General features: G+C 46.1%; 1 protein-coding gene across 1 annotated transcript in view; it reads left to right on the forward strand.

Annotated features, from left to right (window-relative positions):
- The first annotated feature begins 5392 nt into the window (after positions 1 to 5392).
- Positions 5393 to 17921, forward strand: part of ANKH (ANKH inorganic pyrophosphate transport regulator) — a 141241-nt gene continuing 128712 nt past the window's right edge. Inside the window, exon 1 of the mRNA XM_047093938.1 lies at positions 5393 to 5815. Within this exon, the coding sequence (XP_046949894.1) occupies positions 5720 to 5815 (96 nt within the window). The 5' untranslated portion in view covers positions 5393 to 5719. The remainder of the gene's footprint in view (positions 5816 to 17921) is intronic.

Genomic DNA, 17921 nt, shown 5'->3' on the forward strand with positions numbered 1-17921 from the left:
ATGATATTTTAAAAGGGCTTTAAAAAAAATAGACCTTAGACCTTGGATAGGTAGCAAGAATAAAAATTTAAGCTTTATTAAATATTTTTAACTTGTATGCATTTTATGTTCGTCTGGTCATTTTTAAAAAACAAGCAAAAGCAGGGGCACCTGCCTGCCTCACTCAGTAGAGCACGCAACTTTTGATCTCAGGGTTGTGAGTTCGAGCCCCACATTGGGCGTAGAGGTTCCTTAAATATAAGCAAAAGCAGAAGTTGAAGAAAGAGAGGAAAAGGGGGAACAAAAAGTAGCTATATATTAATCTCAGTTACCTCTCCATTCCATTTAATTTGTTAAGAGTTACCAGACTGGGGCGTCTGGGTGGCTCAGGCGGTTAAGTGTCTGACTTCGGCTCCGGTCATGATCTCAAGGTTCGTGAGTTTGAGCCCCACGTTGGACTCTGTGCTGACAGCTCGGAGCCTGGAGCCTGCTTCAGATTCTGTCTCCCTCTCTCTCTACCCCTCCCCTGCTCGACTCTCTCTCTCTCTCAAAAATAAATAAACATTAAAAATAATTCTTTAAAAAATGACCAGACCTAAGGTTTGCAGAACCAGGATGAATCACCTACACACATACCCTTTGTGTGTTATCATAACGAGCAAGGGTGAGTCAGCCGATCATGAAACGCTCACCTATATAAAGTACATTGCTTCCAAAATCTAGGCAGTCAGGTGCTAATGGTGTGGGGTTTTTGAATGGCATGAGCAGAATCCATTCTAAAATTTACTTTGTGTTTTTCATCACTTTGCAGACATAGAAGTAAGTTACTAGTTACCAGTACAGAATGCCATCAGGTTACATGAGTGACCTGGCAAGAGGCTCCCCAAATGCTTTATCCTCTAGCAATTATAGAAAAACCAAATTTATAAAAGGCATTACATATGGATAAGGCTCTGTGTAAATAAATGGATCTACGCTCTGAGTAAAGCTGCCTCAAATCCCTTCCTCAGAATAAAAGAAAAATTAACAAGAAAAAAAATTATGCATGACATTTATATGTCTGCTGTCCATAATTGTTTTTTTTTTCTGATTTAATTTTATGTCTTCAACATTTAAAACATTGAATGCTTCCAGGGCGCCTGGGTGGCTCAGTCGGTTAAGTGTCTGACTTCAGCTCCAGTCAGGATCTCATGGTTGGTGAGTTCGAGGCCCGCGCTGGGCTCAGAGCCTGGCACCTGCTTCAGATTCTGTGTCTCCCTCTCTCTCTGCCCCTCCTCCACTCGCACTCTGTGTGTGTCTCTCTCTCAAAAAAAAATAAACATTGAAAAAAAATTTTTTAAACACGACATTGAATGTTTCCAAAGCCAAAATTAGATAACAAAATACACTCAAGAGAATTCCTTCTTCCATTCCTATTCGACCCTGTGCTCTTTCTTTCCCCATAGATAAACTTTCGAATAGTTTTTGGTTTCCACTTCCTGTGTGACTTTTTCACAAATATAAGCAAAACACATATGCATACACAACCATGTTCATGTTTCTCTCCCATTTTACCCCCTTTCCCACCAAAAGAGCATATGATTTCACGTTTTGGCACCTTGTTTTTTTTTTTTTTTTTTTTTTTCACTTACCAAACTATTCTACAGACCACTCCATATCAGCATGTTAGAAATTTTCCCCATTCCCTTTTGCAGTCCAATATTTTGGAAGCATCTGTGTGGTCCCTTTAAAAATATTAAAGAAGTCGGCGCACCTGGGTGGTTCAATCGGTTAAGTTGTGGTGTGTCTGACTCTTGACTTTGGCTCAGGTCATGATCTCTGGGTTCGTGAGACTGAGTCCCACATCGGGCTCTGTGCTGACAGCAGGGACTCCGCTTGGGATTTTCTCTCTCCATCTCTCCCCGCCTCTCCCCCATGCACGTGCGCTCTCAAAATAAATAAACGTTAAAAAATAGGGGTGAATAATTTTAAACATCAAAACAATAGCATATGGCTGGTCATTTGTGAAATTGTTTCCGTGAAAAGTAACTGTTTCCACCCTTGAAATTAGTGCTACCTTGCACTTCTGGTGATGTTTTGTAAATATTTTTCAAAATGTTTTATCACCTTCTATTTGCCCGTTGTGCTAAATACAGAAAAGGAAAAAGTCTAGATCTAACCACTGTTAATAGTTGAGCACATTTTCTTCCAGCATGTTTCCTATATGTACACATTTTTTCTTTATACTTTTGAAGGTAGAGACTGTGCATCTTGCAGTGTCCTTCGGCCAAAGACTTTGTAAATTGAAGATAAAGCTGTACCCTCCTAACAGTCTCTGAATCCAATTTAAATGCCTTTGTGATCTCTTCTTGGGTTCGGGGTAATTTAGAAAATTTCCCATTCATTATCACCACTTATTTTCTGGAGTTATCTTTTCCAACAACTACTAAGTTAAAATGAGGAAGAAAAAGAGAGGTCAATCACTCCCTTTGAAACCAGTTATCTGATTTGGAGTCTTTGACAGGAAAAAAAAAAAACAATTAAATGTCCCATTAACTTCCACATTGCCATAGTGTGATTGAAATTCAGAGGCCTTTCAAATCTAAAAAGCGCTCCATGCCATAATCAAAGATGACACTATTAAATCACTCATTTAAACAATACACTTTTAGAATACTCAAGGGGCGCCTGGGTGGCTCCGTCGGTAAAGCGTCCGACTTCCATTCAGGTCCTGATCTCGCAGTTCATGAGTTCAAGCCCCACGTGGGGCTCTGTGCTGACAGCTCAGAACCTGGAGCCTGCTTCGGATTCCGTGTTTCCCTCTCTCTCTGTTCCTCCCCTGCTCACGCTCTGTCTCTCTCTCTTTCAAATATAAACAAACATTAAACACTTTTTGGGGGTACTCAAATAAGGATTGAGTATTCAATCCTTGTTTTTTATTTATTTATTTTTTATTTTTTTTAACGTTTATTTATTTTTGAGACAGGGAGAGACAGAGCATGAACTGGGGAGGGTGAGAGAGAGGGAGACACAGAATCCGAAGCAGGCTCCAGGCTCCGAGCTGTCAGCACAGAGCCCGACGCGGGGCTTGAACTCACTGACCGCGAGATCATGACCTTAGCCGATGTCGGCCGCTTAACCGACTGAGCCACCCAGGCGCCCCTCAATCCTTGTTTTAATACTCAAAAGGCCTTTCACTGACTCACTGGAATTTTCTGACCATTCCTCCTTAAGAAGGACTGTGAGCGTTTGCATGGGCCAGCAGCGCACTAGCAGGAATGTGGCAGGTCCTTGTCCAGAGACCAGCCAAAGCAAACCCGGCTTGATGAGTATTGATCGAGGACCTCATCAACCCTGTCGTTCTAGACAAAGGTCAGTGTAATTAGATTGCTTTGAGTAAAATGAGCCCGTGGCAACCTAGACTAACAGAATGGATAAACCATAAGGTGATATTTGCTTTAGAAAAGAACTACTTTCCAGAGAATTGCTTTAAATAACAAGCTCTCTTACTATATCTTAAATAAGATTCGACTACACTACGTCTTTCAGGAACTTGCCATTGAGGCGAGTCCTGTACACAGGTACTTCCTGTTTTGCTGGGAAGTCTTTTAAATAATATTATCTGGCACATATAACACAATAAATAATTACCAAATTTTCATTGTAATTATAGGGGATGTCGTTTGAGGTTACATCAGAGCTACAAGGTAAATTATCATCCTCTTTCTCAAGGTCTTGGTAGACTGTGGAATTTAAAAAGGTCTCTTAAAAGGGCATAAAATATGGAAAACATTTAATACTTTCAAATGGATTGTGAAATGCTGAAACCGGGACGTTGAGGTCTCTGGCTCCCTATTAACACAAGCTTTACAAAGCTACATGTGACGTCACAGGCTCATTCCTACGTGCAAAACTGCTTTATCACTTTTAATAACAAATTAATTCACCGTGCTAATTACACTTTAAAAGAAGCGCGGGCGAGGGGGGGGTGTGTGCAAAATAACCTGAGCAGGACGGGCCGTCCTTCAAAAATTATGACTTGCCAGAGGGCAACAGTATTGGATAAACCAAAGGCAGGTCCTTCTCAGTGGTGGGACTTTTGCAGGTCACGAGCCCATGAAGCTGACCTAAACAGGAGACTCTTTTCACCTCTCCTTTCACTAAGGCTATTTGCTAAGAGTTTTTGGTTCAGGGCACAATTCAGCAAAAGGGTCAGAAATATCCCACAACCCCCCCTGCCTCCTTGAGACTCTGCGCTCACTGGGGCCTCAACCCTGCTGTCGGAGGGCGCTGCCGGAGATGGATGCCGGCTTTGCTGTCCGAGCTATTACGAAGTTTTAGGTAAAACATTCAGCACAACTATTATTTACTCTAAAATCACCGGGGCCCAGTATAATAAAAACAGTTTCTTCTGTCCTCTTTCCCTTGTTTACCTAAAAGAGACAGGCTTCCCGAGTTTGTTGTTGTTTTACAAGAGCGGTGCACGGAGGAGAATCTCGGCTCACTGTTCGCCAAGCGTGCTGGAGGCAGCTCGGCGCGCTCCAGAGGACCGCCGGCCCGGCCAGGGCGCACGCAGGGAGCGGTCCCCGCGGCCCTCCGCGCATCTCCCCCGGGGACACCCTGAGTGTGATGCACCCTTCGCTGCGACCTCTCCTCGGTCTCCGCGCCCGTCCAGAGCGGCAACTCCATCTCTCCCGGCCCCTAGTTCCCAGGTGGGCCCGAAGCAGGCCCCCAGCCCCGCCGGGAGCTGCCGGCTCTCCCGGTCCCCGCCCGCCCGAGGCGGGCACCAAAGCCATCGCGGCGCCCGCCGGGGAAGGCTGCCCAAACCCGTTCCTTCCTTCACAGCCCCGAGCGCCCCGATCCCTCCCGGCGCGTCCGCAGTCGCGTCCCCTGCCCCGCCTGCCAGTCTTCCACACGCCCCAGCCGTTCCCGGGACCGCGCGGGCGGTAAGAGCCCCGTCGCCGGCCCCGGCGGCCCCGGGGCCTCCAGCGGCTCGGCGCTCCGTCCCACGGCCTCCCCCGCGGCGTCCTCCGCGGCCGGGGGGGGGGAGGGGGGCGCCCCGGGCCGCGCGCCGCCCCAGCCCCGCTTCGCCGCCGGCTCGCGCCGCCGCCCCTGGCCGCCCGGGGAACCGCAGCGAGTCCCACCCCGCGCGCCCCCGGGCGCAGCCGAGGCGGCGGCGGCGGCCCCACGGCCTGTGCGTGCGCAGCGCCCCCCGCGGCCGCGCCTAGCGCAGGCGGCGGCGGAGGGAAGGAGGGCGCCGCCCGCCCTCCCGCCCGGCCCGGCCCCTCCCCAGCCCGCCGCCCGCCCGCCCCCGGGGCCGCCGGCGGTGTCCGCGCCTCCGCGCCCGCCCCTGATTTCCTCCGCACGGCGGCGGCGGCGGCGGCGGCGGCGGCGCCTCGTGCGCGCGGTTATTTATTTATTTCCGGGCCCCAGAGCGCTTATAATGGAGCCGCTGTCAGCAGAACCTTCTGCTGCCGCCGCCGCCGCCGCTGCCGCCGCTGTCCCTCCTCTTTTTTTTCCCGGCAGATCTTTGTTGTGTGGGAGGGCAGCGGGGATGGACTTGAGCTTGCGGATCTCCTGCTAGAGCAGCCGCGCTTGGAGAGGGCGCCGCAGCCGCGAGGAGGAGCCGCCGCCGCCCCGAGGCCCCGCCGGACCCGGCCTCCGTCCGCCCGCGCCCCCGCTCGGCCCACTCGCCCCGCGCCTCCCGGCAGAGTCCCCTCGCGGCGGCAGATGTGTGTGGGGTCAGCCCACGGCGGGGACTATGGTGAAATTCCCGGCGCTCACGCACTACTGGCCCCTGATCCGGTTCCTGGTGCCCCTGGGCATCACCAACATAGCCATCGACTTCGGGGAGCAGGTAAGCCCCGGCCGCGCCCCCCGCCCGGCCCGGGCAGTTGCGCCCTGAACCCCGCGCCCCGCGCCCCGCTCGCACTTCTTGGCCTTAGACACCCGGGCGCCAGGGGATGAGAGCAGCGGGGAGTCACCTGCTCCGAGTGCCTTTTTTATCCTAGAACATTTGGTTGGGCTTGCAGCTTGTCAAGGATGACTTTTCCAGCACTCCATCCCCCCTGCCCCCAATTATTCAGCAGACTTTTCCAGCTCTCTCCGGAAAATGTTAAAAGACCAGAGGGATTAGAGCTTCACCTATAGAAGGGTTTTTAGTGCACAGCAGGAGTATTATGTAATTTGTTATTATGTAAACCTCAGGTCTGTAAGTAGTTGCATATATATAGCTCAAGTGCTTGGTTTTTATTTATCCGGTGTTGGTGGTGATGGTGATGGCGATGATGGGGAGATTTTGCATTACAGTGTGTCCAAGTTGGTTTCCAGGTACTTCTAATTTTTTGGGTTCTTTTTTTTTTTTTTTTTTTTTTTTTTTTTGCCCAGGTATGGATTACGGGTGCCCAAATGATAAGCCGACCGTTGGCCATCTCTAGTTTGGCGTTTGTTTATTTTTTTCTCTCTTGGACCACTAAAGGAGGGGAGCACATTTTTGTTTGTTGCCTTCTCATCCTTGCTTCTTTTTCGTGCTTTTCCCCATTTCTCTCCATGTGGCGTCATTGCAAATGTAGCGCTGCAGACTCTTCAGCAGAGGGGCACTGGTACTCTGCACTTTGCCTGTGGGGACCGTTTTTGCAGGGCCTCGGGTGGGATGCAGCTACATCTCAAGGCTAGGAAGAGGATGGGGGGGGAGGGGGTCAGTTCCTTGATGGGCAGGTGTGGAAACCGGCCGGGCGTGTGATGAGCCACACTCCTGGTATTGTAGTACCTTCTTTCTTTAACTGTAAGTCAAGAGACTTCGAGGGATGTTTATATAGAAAATGCACCTATGTTAGTGCACTTTTAGTTTTCCAAATCCAGTTTTTCAGAAGGGGGTTTGTTTGACTCCTCTAGTAGATGCGTATTGGCTTGGATTGGTCTCTCTGTACTCAGAACTTTTGACTGATTGCAACTCTACAGGCTCACTAATACTTAGCCCACATTGTAAGCTGCTTTTTTTTCTGCAAATTTTCTTGCCAATAAGTGTTTGCAATGTAGTATAGTCTCTAGAGACCTTTGTCTAGTAAGCCAACTAATTTCCCTTGGTGAAATCTTACATTTTTTCTGTTGCCACTTTGCTCTGACAGTTGCTTTCCAGGGTCCCCCAAGGGCTTCTCTGCTCTCCATCTCCTTCCTGCTCACCATCTCTTCTTTCCTAGTTAACTGGTGACTTCGGGCATTTCCTATCATCTATGGAAAGGTTTTAGGACCTGAATTTACTACACTTCACATTTTAGATGAGTCAAGTGCTATATAGACACCCGAACCTTTTACTATTTTAAGGCTTATTTTCTTGGAGCCACCCCAAAGGTGGTCAGAAAGCCCGGGCTACTCACCAGCTCACCAGCTTACTTGATCACTTCTCCCTGAACTGGTGTGTGTGTGTGTGTGTGTGTGTGTGTGTGTGTGTGTGTGTCTGTGTGTGTGTGTGGTGGGGTGGGGAGGGAGGATTATATGGGATAACTGGTGAAGATAAGAGTATTCTTTGTCGTAACTAAATGACTTGAAATATAACATAGTATTGCCTCACATTTGCCTTGATTTAATTCCAGGCCGATATCCCTAAGGATTTGATTTCAGTGTAAGGGAAAGGATCTCTCCTGAGGTCACAAAAGGGACGCTAGACATATAAACAGTTATGCAGATGGTTTATCCTTGTGGGTCTAATAATTCAAGTGCCTTCTTAAAACATTGCTAACCTAATTATCATAGCTGACATAAGCAAAGTGCCAGAAACGTTGTCTTTTTGCACAGAAGCTTTATCAACAAGTGTTGTTTGAGGTCCTTATCCCTTAAGCGCCAGTGCATTTATGAGGTTGCAGGCTGTCTGGTGGTCGAGATAGCTTGTCAGAGTTAGGGCTGAAGGGATGGGGGAAAGAAATCGACAGGTTTGCCAAACCTTCTTTTGCCAGTATTGTTTGATAATTGTTTTTGCAAAATATGACAAGGTTAGAGGGATGGAACTTACTTTTTCTTAGTTTTAAACTGAAGGAAGAGAATTAACAGTAGGAGTTGAAGAGTGACCTGGTCACATGTGGTAAGAACAGAGGAGCGTTTTACCCCAATTAGTCGGAAACACAACAGCGAAGAGGAAGAATGAACCTGGTTGCAAAAGTAGGTCTACTTTAGACTTCAGAAAATATGCAGCTCTTGACTTGAGTTTTTAATCATAGTTTAGACAGATGGACACATGCAGATCTCTACCAATCTTCTGTGAGAGTGGGCAGGTATATTACACCTTCCCTTGAGCGAACAGTGCTTCATATTTCAGTAACTGACTAATCCTAAAGAAGAAATGTAACAAGGGAGTGCAAAGGTCAAAGGTCAAAGCAGCCTTTGGGTTGCATGCTGTGGAGATGATCGAGAAATGCAAAATTGAAAGGAAAACATCTCATTAGCTTTTAAGTCTCTGACTTGTCAAGAGCAAAAAGATAGTAAAATGACTTAAAATGTTTCTTAGATGGGTTTTTTTTTAAATGGTTATAAACATCTCTGTTGTTCCTGTAGAATATATGGACAGAACTTTTATGGACAGAATATATGGACAAAAACTGGGATTCCAGCTGTATACAAGATTCCATTGCAATTTGAATAAACAACGCAGATGTGACTGTGTAAAGGAATTATATAGTCATAAATTATCTCAGAGCTGTTAGTGCATGTGGGGGAGGGGCGAGGAAGAAGCCTGTAATGATTCATTCAGTGCCTCCTGAGATTCTCCATGAACATTCTGTTGTATACAGTTCCCTATAATTTTATAGGTCAGTCAGGGAGGAAACCCAAATATTATGGAGTATTCTGACAAGACTAGCAAAAGCTATTATCACATTTTAAATTTTGGTGGTGGTGGTACTTTGGGGGGGTGGTGAGGGAGGGTTGAAATCTACACTGGGGAACAAAACTATATGGAATAAGTGACCTGCTTTGTAATATTAAACAGAAGCACCATAGGAAAGAATGAGAATAAATCCATTATTGCAGAAACTAAAATAATGTTTGTAGAACCCTGTAGATGCATAGAACACTTTATAATGGCAGTATATCTAGAATTATAATTTTATCTCTATTTTTATACACTGAAAATCAAAAGTGTTAATTGCTTCCATTCACAGACCACTCAGTATGTGCTTAAAGCATCTCAGCACATGTTGTCAATGAGGAAGGACTGAGAGGCTTAGACGTGTTAAGTCACTTGTCCAAAATCACACAGGTATTACTGGGCAGAACCAGGATTCAAGCCCACATCTGCTGGGCCCTTAGTCATTCTGCTGTCTGCCTTCTCCAGTCAGGCTCATCCACTGAAATCCACCCAGGAGTTCTTAGAAATTTAGGATAAGTTCTGGCTTTTCTGATTCCCAACCTGGGCTTAAACTTGATCTTAGCTGTCAGATTTTGAATTTATGATGTAAGACAATCATAAAATTCCATGATCCAAGAGGTTCACAGAAGAACCAAGTTATACAGATAATTCATATTGATAAATCAACAGTGTATCTTGTCTTTTGTTAAAAGGGAACAAAAAGATAAGCAACTGATACTTCACAATAAAATTGTTTAGAAATTACTTAGTCTTTATCACTGGAGCACTACAGATTGCTAAAATAGATTTTGAACAATGTATTTCTTTAAAATATCTGCAGATGCCCATGTTGTCACTATGTTTAAAGGACTGTTATTTCTGCTTAAAACTAAACTCGGTACAAAGTCTTCGAATTCCTTAAAAGCCAAGTTCACCAAATTATGTTGGATAAATCAGTGAACTTTGTTACAAGCTACTTAACGACACTTAAAGCGTTAAGTACAAGTTTGTTCTGAAGGCTTTGAAGGAGACAAGAAGGTTGAAATTGTTCTCAATTCAGAAGGAATGTGTTCTGGGCACCCGGGGGGCTCTGTGGGTGGAGCATCTGACTCTTGATTTCCCCTCAGGTCACAATCCCAGGGTCGTGGGATCAAGCCCCGTGTCAGGCTCTGCACTGAGTGTGGAACCTGCTTAGGATTCTCTCTCCCTCTGCCCCTCCCCTATGCTCACGTTCTCGCTTTCAATAATAATAATAATAATAATAATAATAATAATAATAATAAATAAAAGAAGAAATGTGTTCTTCCAAGTGTTAGGTAATTCCCTTTTTCACACCAAAGTGATAACTGTGGGTATTTCCAGTTGCCCTGAATGATTGATTCACTGAATTTGGTTGGGTCCAGTATGATAATTCAAAGACCTAAAGTTTTTATCTGTGAACGAAGAGTTTTGTATATGGAGCGTTACAATTAGTAGCATAAGATGGGCAGTAGGAATGCTAAGAGCCCTTCCTGACTTAGGAAACCTAGCGTTAGGCTTTCACAGTATAAGGGTCTCAAGTTACTAATATCACAAAATGGAAAAAAAGGGAGGCCCAGGAAAAATAGTTGTATACATGTCCTTTCTGTCTACTAAGTAGAGAAATACATACCCCACCCACCCAGACCAGGAGGTACAGGAATGGGAAAGGTGAGTATCTGACACTGGCCACTGTTGGGAAGGGAGTGTGTGTCCATCCGAGGTCCCTAAGTGATGCAAGGGACTCCCCAGGCAGCTTGCCTTAAGTGATACTGAAACTGACCTGTGTATGTTCCACTGCGCAAAGTACCTGAAGCCGGAAATGGCTATCTCAGGCTAGGTTTCCTAGTAATCATGGGGGGCGAGGCGGGGGGGAGACTTTTTTTTCCCACCTATTCTGTACTAATGGAATACATTTCAAAATGACATTAGTTGTTTTCTAATTATAAAAATAGTGTATGCTGGCTGTTTAAAAGTTGGATAAGGATTTTAAAATGGAGGAAAAAGTAAAAAATACCCCTGATTCCACTCTGAAGAAAAAAAGCTCCTTCAACATTTTGCATATCTCCTGCCAATTTTGTTCCCCATAACCGAGATATGTATATGTTTCACACGGAGGCCTCTTCCCCATGTCACTTGGAAGTATTTAAGTATGGTTTTAAAGTTTTCTTTATTTATAGTTGAGAGAGCGCGCACATGCGTGCAAGTGTAAGCTCGGGAGGGGCAGAGGGAGAGAGAGAATCTCAAGCAGGCTTCATGGTCAGCACAGAGCCCAACGCAGGGCTCGACCTCGTGATGCTGAGCACTTACCCAACCGAGCCCCCCCCCCCCGGGCTCCCCAAGTACGATTTTTTAAAAAAAATTTTTTTTTCAACGTTTATTTATTTTTGGGACAGAGAGAGACAGAGCATGAACGGGGGAGGGGCAGAGAGAGAGGGAGACACAGAATCGGAAACAGGCTCCAGGCTCTGAGCCATCAGCCCAGAGCCCGACGCGGGGCTCGAACTCACGGACCGCGAGATCGTGACCTGGCTGAAGTCGGACGCTTAACCGACTGCGCCACCCAGGCGCCCCCCCAAGTACGATTTTAATAGTAGCCCAGTATTTGATGATACAAGCATGCGGTAATTGCCTTTGCTGTATATTCCGTTGTTTATTTTTTGTTCCTTTAGTATTTATAGAGTACCTACGTTTTTTGCAATGGTATTATTAATTTTTTATTTTTATTACTGAAGAATAGTTGACATACTGCAACACAGTGATTTCACAATCCTGTACCTTACACAGTGCTCACCACCGTAAGTGTGGTCACCACTTGTTACTGTACAAGGTTGTTACAGTATTATTTTTTTTTTTAACATTTATTTATTATTGAGAGACATGAGCATGGGAGGGAGAGACAGAGAGAGGAGGAGACACAGAATCTGAAGCAGGCTCCAAGCTCTGAGCTGTCAGCACAGAGCCCGACACGGGGCTCGAGCTCACGGACCGAGAGATCGTGACCTGAGCCGGAGTCAGACGCTCAACCGACTGAGCTGCCCAGGCGCCCCATAGTATTATTGACTGTAGTCCCTATGCTGTCCTTTCCACCTCCGTGACTTATTTATTTGGTAACTGGAAGTCTGTACCTCATGATCCCCTTCGCCTATTTCTTCCCCGATTTGTTTCAATGCTGAGGTTTTTTTGTTTCCTGCAATAGAAGGTTTCAGAGAGCATCTTTGTATAATAAGTAGATAATGTGTTTTTTTCTGACTGCCTTGGGCTTTATGCCTGGCATAATTTAGTGCCTTTTTCTGTTTCTCATTCATACACAGAAAATGAGGTCACTCTTCTCTGGCAGTCCATATTTAGTCAAGGACACCGTGACCTCCTTAGTCCAATTGATACTCAGTTCTCCATGATTCCCAGTTCTCTTTAGATGTACATCTGCATTTAAAGTACCTGCCTTTCGATGCACTTAAGTAAGTAGATTATCTCTAAAGCCACGGAGGTATAATCCTGCGGCGGGTTTCTTCACTTGTTTATTTATTGAGTGGTTTGATGACTAGCCTAACTACTACTTTGTCAGAATACTTCTTCCCAAGCATATCCTTCAAAAGATAAACACTTCATATATGAAGATAGTATCTAACTCTCTTTCTAGGAGTACATCACATTTTTTTAAAGCAGTGAGCCCTAAGAATTACCGTTTATGGTACCATCTCACCTTTTCGATGCAAAACGCCGAGTGTATGCCAGGGGTCGGTAATCTGGTTTCTGTGTCTTTTCACTCTCCCTTGTCTGACTTGGACGGGTTATGTTGGGATGGGAAGATGAGAGTCCCCAGATGGAAAATCATTCTTTTTCAATGGCTGTGTGAGTTGGGATAAATAAACCTTGTGAAATTCATACCAGAGTGACTTGGGTGATGCCTACATTTTAAGAAGTCAATCTGGTATTTTTCAGCACCTACAATTCAACGAGTTTCTGTGGAGGTGCAATAGAAATACAGAAAACCCTGTTTTATGCACAATTATCGGGATATGAGCTCCCTACCTAAGCGCGTTTTTTTGCTAACTGAAGCTTATCCTTTAAAATGCAGGTCGTTGGTTTTCTTTTTCTTTTTTAGTATGGGAATTATTGTTGCTGGAAATAGGTGTTGCACATTTGTCTAGCATATTAAATAAATATAGTATATACGGAGGACATAATGTAACATTTTTTGGTGTCTTATAAATATCTGTTGTGCTAGGCAATCCGGGATATATGCTGACAGGTGATACTCAAAACACTGAAAGAGTCTGGCACTAACCAAGATGATAAAAATAATAAAATAATAATTAGTAAAAATACTTAATACACGATGAGTACTTTTTAATTTCTTGCTTCAGATCTGCCCTGGGTCTCAGAAACTAAAACAGAAGAATTCCATGAAAAGTGAAGAATAAATAAATCATTTCGGAGGCCTCCTTTGGGAAAAAGCATATACACCTTATGGCGGTTGTTTTCCCTGCCCTCAAATTGCTTAGATCCTGGTTGAGAAAACAGACATGAAACACTTTTGCAATCAGAAGGGCACGGACCAAAATGTGTAAATTGCACAGTGCAGTTTATGATAACACACAGCGAGGCGCTCAGTAATTGTAACAGAGCGGGAAGGCTGTGCCAGCTGTGACGTGATAGCTCGCATCTGGCCATGGTCACCCCCTGCCTCCTTCTCTCTAGGTGCCCTTGACATCGGAGTAGGAAGCACCCCATCTGCAGAGGTGAAAACAGAGGCACGGTAGAGGTAAAAGCAGACTTCACAGCAAGCCCTACACATTCAGGGTTTGCTTTTGTAGGTTTTGTATTACTTTCATGGTTTGGGAACCGTTCACCTGCTGTTCCAGCCAGATTCCACCGACAGTGCTGAGGACCCATGAGCTGAAAGTGACAGAGAGGACATTCTCTCAGCAGACGTGTGCATCACAACGTTTCTGCTGCTTCTCTGTGATTGCTCCGTCACACCAAAAGATGTTTTCAAAGCCCATCCTGGGAAGGGAGATACCTCGGTTATTTGTCAGGACAAAGGGGGTAATTTCTCCCCTAGATGAGGAGTTACCAGAAACAGCCTGTACCTCTGGTTCAGGAAATGTCACACGGTCCCAGGACAGACGGACCGGCCTTGTTTCCAGTTGGGGGAGTACATTGTGGTCTAAGTTTGCTCTCAGGTCCTTGCTGGCTTTCGCACTTCTTATGGTATTTTGGTATCCGTAGATGGGCAAGGCTCTGGAAGAGTCTGACACCTTCAGTGTAGTTCGAGGATTACCTTTCTGGAAGCGTGGGTTTGGCGGTATAAATGTGCAGCCATTTTCCTGATATGTGTAGACATCGCTGTCCCCAACCTCGGGGGGCGGGGGAAGGGCTGTGTGTGACTCCTTGTCATACCTCCGAGCCCACGTTCACCGGCAAACGCTTCCCGTGCCTCATTGGTCCCTGCCTGGACAGAGACCACAGCTGGTAGGGGGGACTCGAGGCTGGGAGGAAATCAAGAGCCAAAGTGGGAGTCCTTGGATAAGAGTTGCAGAGGTGACTGGTGAGGAGACGCTGAGGCCCCCCGGGACATTGAGTTGGAATGACGTGGCGGAAAAGAGGGACGTCTGCTGGCAGGTTAATGCGACTTTTTCTAGGGAGGCAGATGAGCCAGGGATGGGAGGGGGCAGACGTTGTAGCTGTGACTTCCTAGGCCGTGAGAAGTTACGGTGGCCTATTTTGTGAGAGACCCGAAGAGGTCCGGTCTGGGTCAGGAAGCTTTGAGGCTCAGCAGTCCCAGGCTCTGAGAGTTGGTCAGTCCAGGTCATTGTCTCAACTAAGTGACAATGAGTCCACGTCAATAAGCTTTTCAAGATCCCTGCTTAGTTTCTTAAAGATATAACGTTAAGTCTAAGGAAGTATTTGACTCTCTGTCAGTGTCTAGTTTGCCATCTGGCTTAGGTGTGCCTGTTCTGCTTCCAAAGCTGCTTTTAAGACAATAAAAAGTTTGGGCGCTCTTGAATCTGGAGATCTGCTGGCCGCCGGGCCGTGCATTTTAATAGAGGGGACTAGTAGTGTAGAGAATCTAGAACAGCAGATTACAAAAAAAAAAAAAAAAAAAAAATTGACATCTGAGGGCTTTAAATGGCTTGGCAGGAAACTCACTGTGGCTGGGACACTGAGGCCTCCCACCATGTGCGGCCTGAAGTTGACATTTTATAAAGACAAACTGCGCGGAGGAGAGTAACAAATAACCGTACTTAATAAGAAAGAGGTAACGTTCACCTCTTGGGGATTCTAGCCGAGCCCAGTGAAGAAACAACTAGAAAGGCACCTCACAGCCAGCCCGATCTGAAATGAGGCAGTCAGAGTGTCTCTTCTCAGCCCCAGATGTCACGCGCGAATGCGGTTCTCTAGCATACTCTTGGAGACCTGGTTTTTCTTCACAGTGGGTTCTGGGGCTTTATCTCCTCCCTTTCCAGATGCAGCATCACATCACCCGGAGCCTGACAGGTGCTCAAGATGCACCTCCTTTCTACTCCCACACAAAGGCACATACCTTTAGGTATTATACCCCCCGGGCCGCACACCTGTCGGGCCGTTGACCAATTTTGGGCAGGTTCCCTGGCACGGGTGTTCGTAAACCCTGTGTTTACCAGACTTCCCTAGACAAACCAGTGTTTCAGCAGTGAAGGGGAATGGGCTTGGACTCACTTGCAGGGACAGTGGACAGCCACCGAAGGGCGTGGGCTGAACCGCCTTGTTTTTCTAGAATTCTTATTTACTCACATTTCTTTTAGGCCAACGCATCTTCTTTCAGAGGGGGTCCTGGCAGGCCTGTGTCTCATTTCTTTTTGAAAATGGAGGTACAAAAAAAAAAAAAAATTAAAAAAAAAAAAAAAAACAAGGGGCGCCTGGGTGGCGCAGTCGGTTAAGCGTCCGACTTCAGCCAGGTCACAATCTCGCGGTCCGTGAGTTCGAGCCCCGCGTCAGGCTCTGGGCTGATGGCTCGGAGCCTGGAGCTTGTTTCCGATTCTGTGTCTCCCTCTCTCTCTGCCCCTCCCCCGTTCATGCTCTGTCTCTCTCTGTCCCAAAATAAATAAAAAAACGTTGAAAAAAAAAATTAAAAAAAAAAAGAAAATGGAGGTACGGTTTACATCCGGTGAAATGCACAGGTCTTACGTGTACTGTCCCATGAGTTTTGACAGACGACCAATGCACAGATCTGTGACCCAGACCGCAGCCCAGATATGGATCGTTTCCATCAGCCCGGAAGGTTCCCCAGTGCCAGTCCCCCAGAGGTAACCACTATTCCGGTGGCCAGATCTGGCTTGATATTGTAGATTTGAGTGGAACCTAGCTAGGTGGAGACTTTGGCTTTCCGTGTAACATAACTTTGTTCCTTGTACTCTCTGGTGTTTTCAATTCTGATCCTTCACGTACATGAACTGCTGAGGATTTTGCTATTCAGCCATGATAAAAATTAAAGTCTGGTTTGAAAACTAACACCACGTGGGGCGCCTGGGTGGCTCCGCCGGTTCAGCGTCCGACTTCGGCTCAGGTCACGACCTCACGGTCCGTGAGTTCGAGCCCCGCGTCGGGCTCTGTGCTGACAGCTCGGAGCCAGGAGCCTGTTTCGGATTCTGTGACTCCCTCTCTCTCTTGGCCCCTCCCCCCGCTTGTGCTCGGTCTCTCTTACTCTCAAAAAGAAATAAAACATAAAAATAAATAAATAAATAAATAAATAAACTAACACCATAGAAAACAATGCGGTATATGCCTACTATGAATTATTCCTCCGCCTTCCAGAGGAATGGAGTGGTGATGTATACCACCACACAGATGAACCTTAAAGATATGCCACTAAATGCAAGAAGCCAGACACGGAAGGACAGCTGTGGCATGATTCCACTTCGATGAGGTCCGGGGAATAGAGCCCTAGACAGGAAGGGGAACAGTGGCTAGCGGGGCTTAGGGGGGATCCTGTTCAGCGGGTGCAGCTTCAGCTGGGAAGGACAGTGTTCTGCAGATGGGCGGTGGCCATGGCTGCACCATAACGTGAATGCCCTTCATGCCGCTTGGACCACATGCTTAAGAGGGGTAAAAATGCTAAATTCTCTGTTAGGTATATTTTATCAGAAGGGAGAAGTTTTAAGTGACATCATAAGCTACTGGGAACGCCTGTGGCTTTTGAAGAGGGTCTCTCTTTAAAAAAAAAAACCATATTAATCTTATTGTAATTACAGATGTTCGTTTTCATTCTAAAGGGGAGGAAAATAAGTAAAAGTATCAAGAATAAGAACCACGTGCAAACCTAATCACCTAGACAGAACAGCAGTCTCATATTTTACCACTGGTGTGCTTCTCGCCTCTTTTTTTTTGTTTTTTGGCATGTATTTTATCTTTTTTTAAATGTTGATTTATTGATTTTGAGAGAGAGAGTAGGGGGAGGGGCAGAGAGAGAGGGAGAGAGAGAACCCCAAGCAGGCTGTGTGCTCACGACCATGGGCTCAATCCAGGGCTCCGTCCCACAAGCCGCGAGATCCCGGCCCGAGCCACCATCGAGAGTGGGATGCTTAACTGACTGAGCCACCCAGGTGCCCCCACATGTCGTTTAAAACAATATCGTAACCTCTTTCCATTTTATATGTAGGCAGTTGCCCTTGACTTTAAGTATTCATCTAGCACGTGATGATTAACGGCTTCCTAGCATTCTCTCGCATAGATACGCCATAACTTATTTATTCTCTTGTGGTTAGATGTGCAAGTTGGTTCTGCTTCATTCTATCTTGAATAATGCTTGGGAACGTTTTTGTACAGAAATCTTTGCACACATCTGATTATTTCCTTGGATTAATACTCGAAATACTGACATACGTGCGCCCCTCTTCAAGGCTTCGGCACGGCACCACACTCCTGCAGAAAGTTCCAGTCTACCCTGCAGGTGCCGTGTGGGAGTGTGCCACAGGCATTCCTTGCCTGGATGCTGTTTCACAGTCCAGTGACTTCCGCCCCCAGGAATTTGCATGCGAGTTCTCTCAAAGCCACATGGTGCTCAGCTCCTTCAAATGATTTCTTTTATTAAAAGCATTTTTTTTTAAATGCTGACAGATCA

The sequence above is a fragment of the Lynx rufus genome, unplaced genomic scaffold (genome assembly GCF_022079265.1).
Source record: "Lynx rufus isolate CCGP_SWC_20201006 ecotype Redwood Valley unplaced genomic scaffold, mLynRuf1.p SCAF_1, whole genome shotgun sequence".
Taxonomy (NCBI): domain Eukaryota; kingdom Metazoa; phylum Chordata; class Mammalia; order Carnivora; family Felidae; genus Lynx; species Lynx rufus.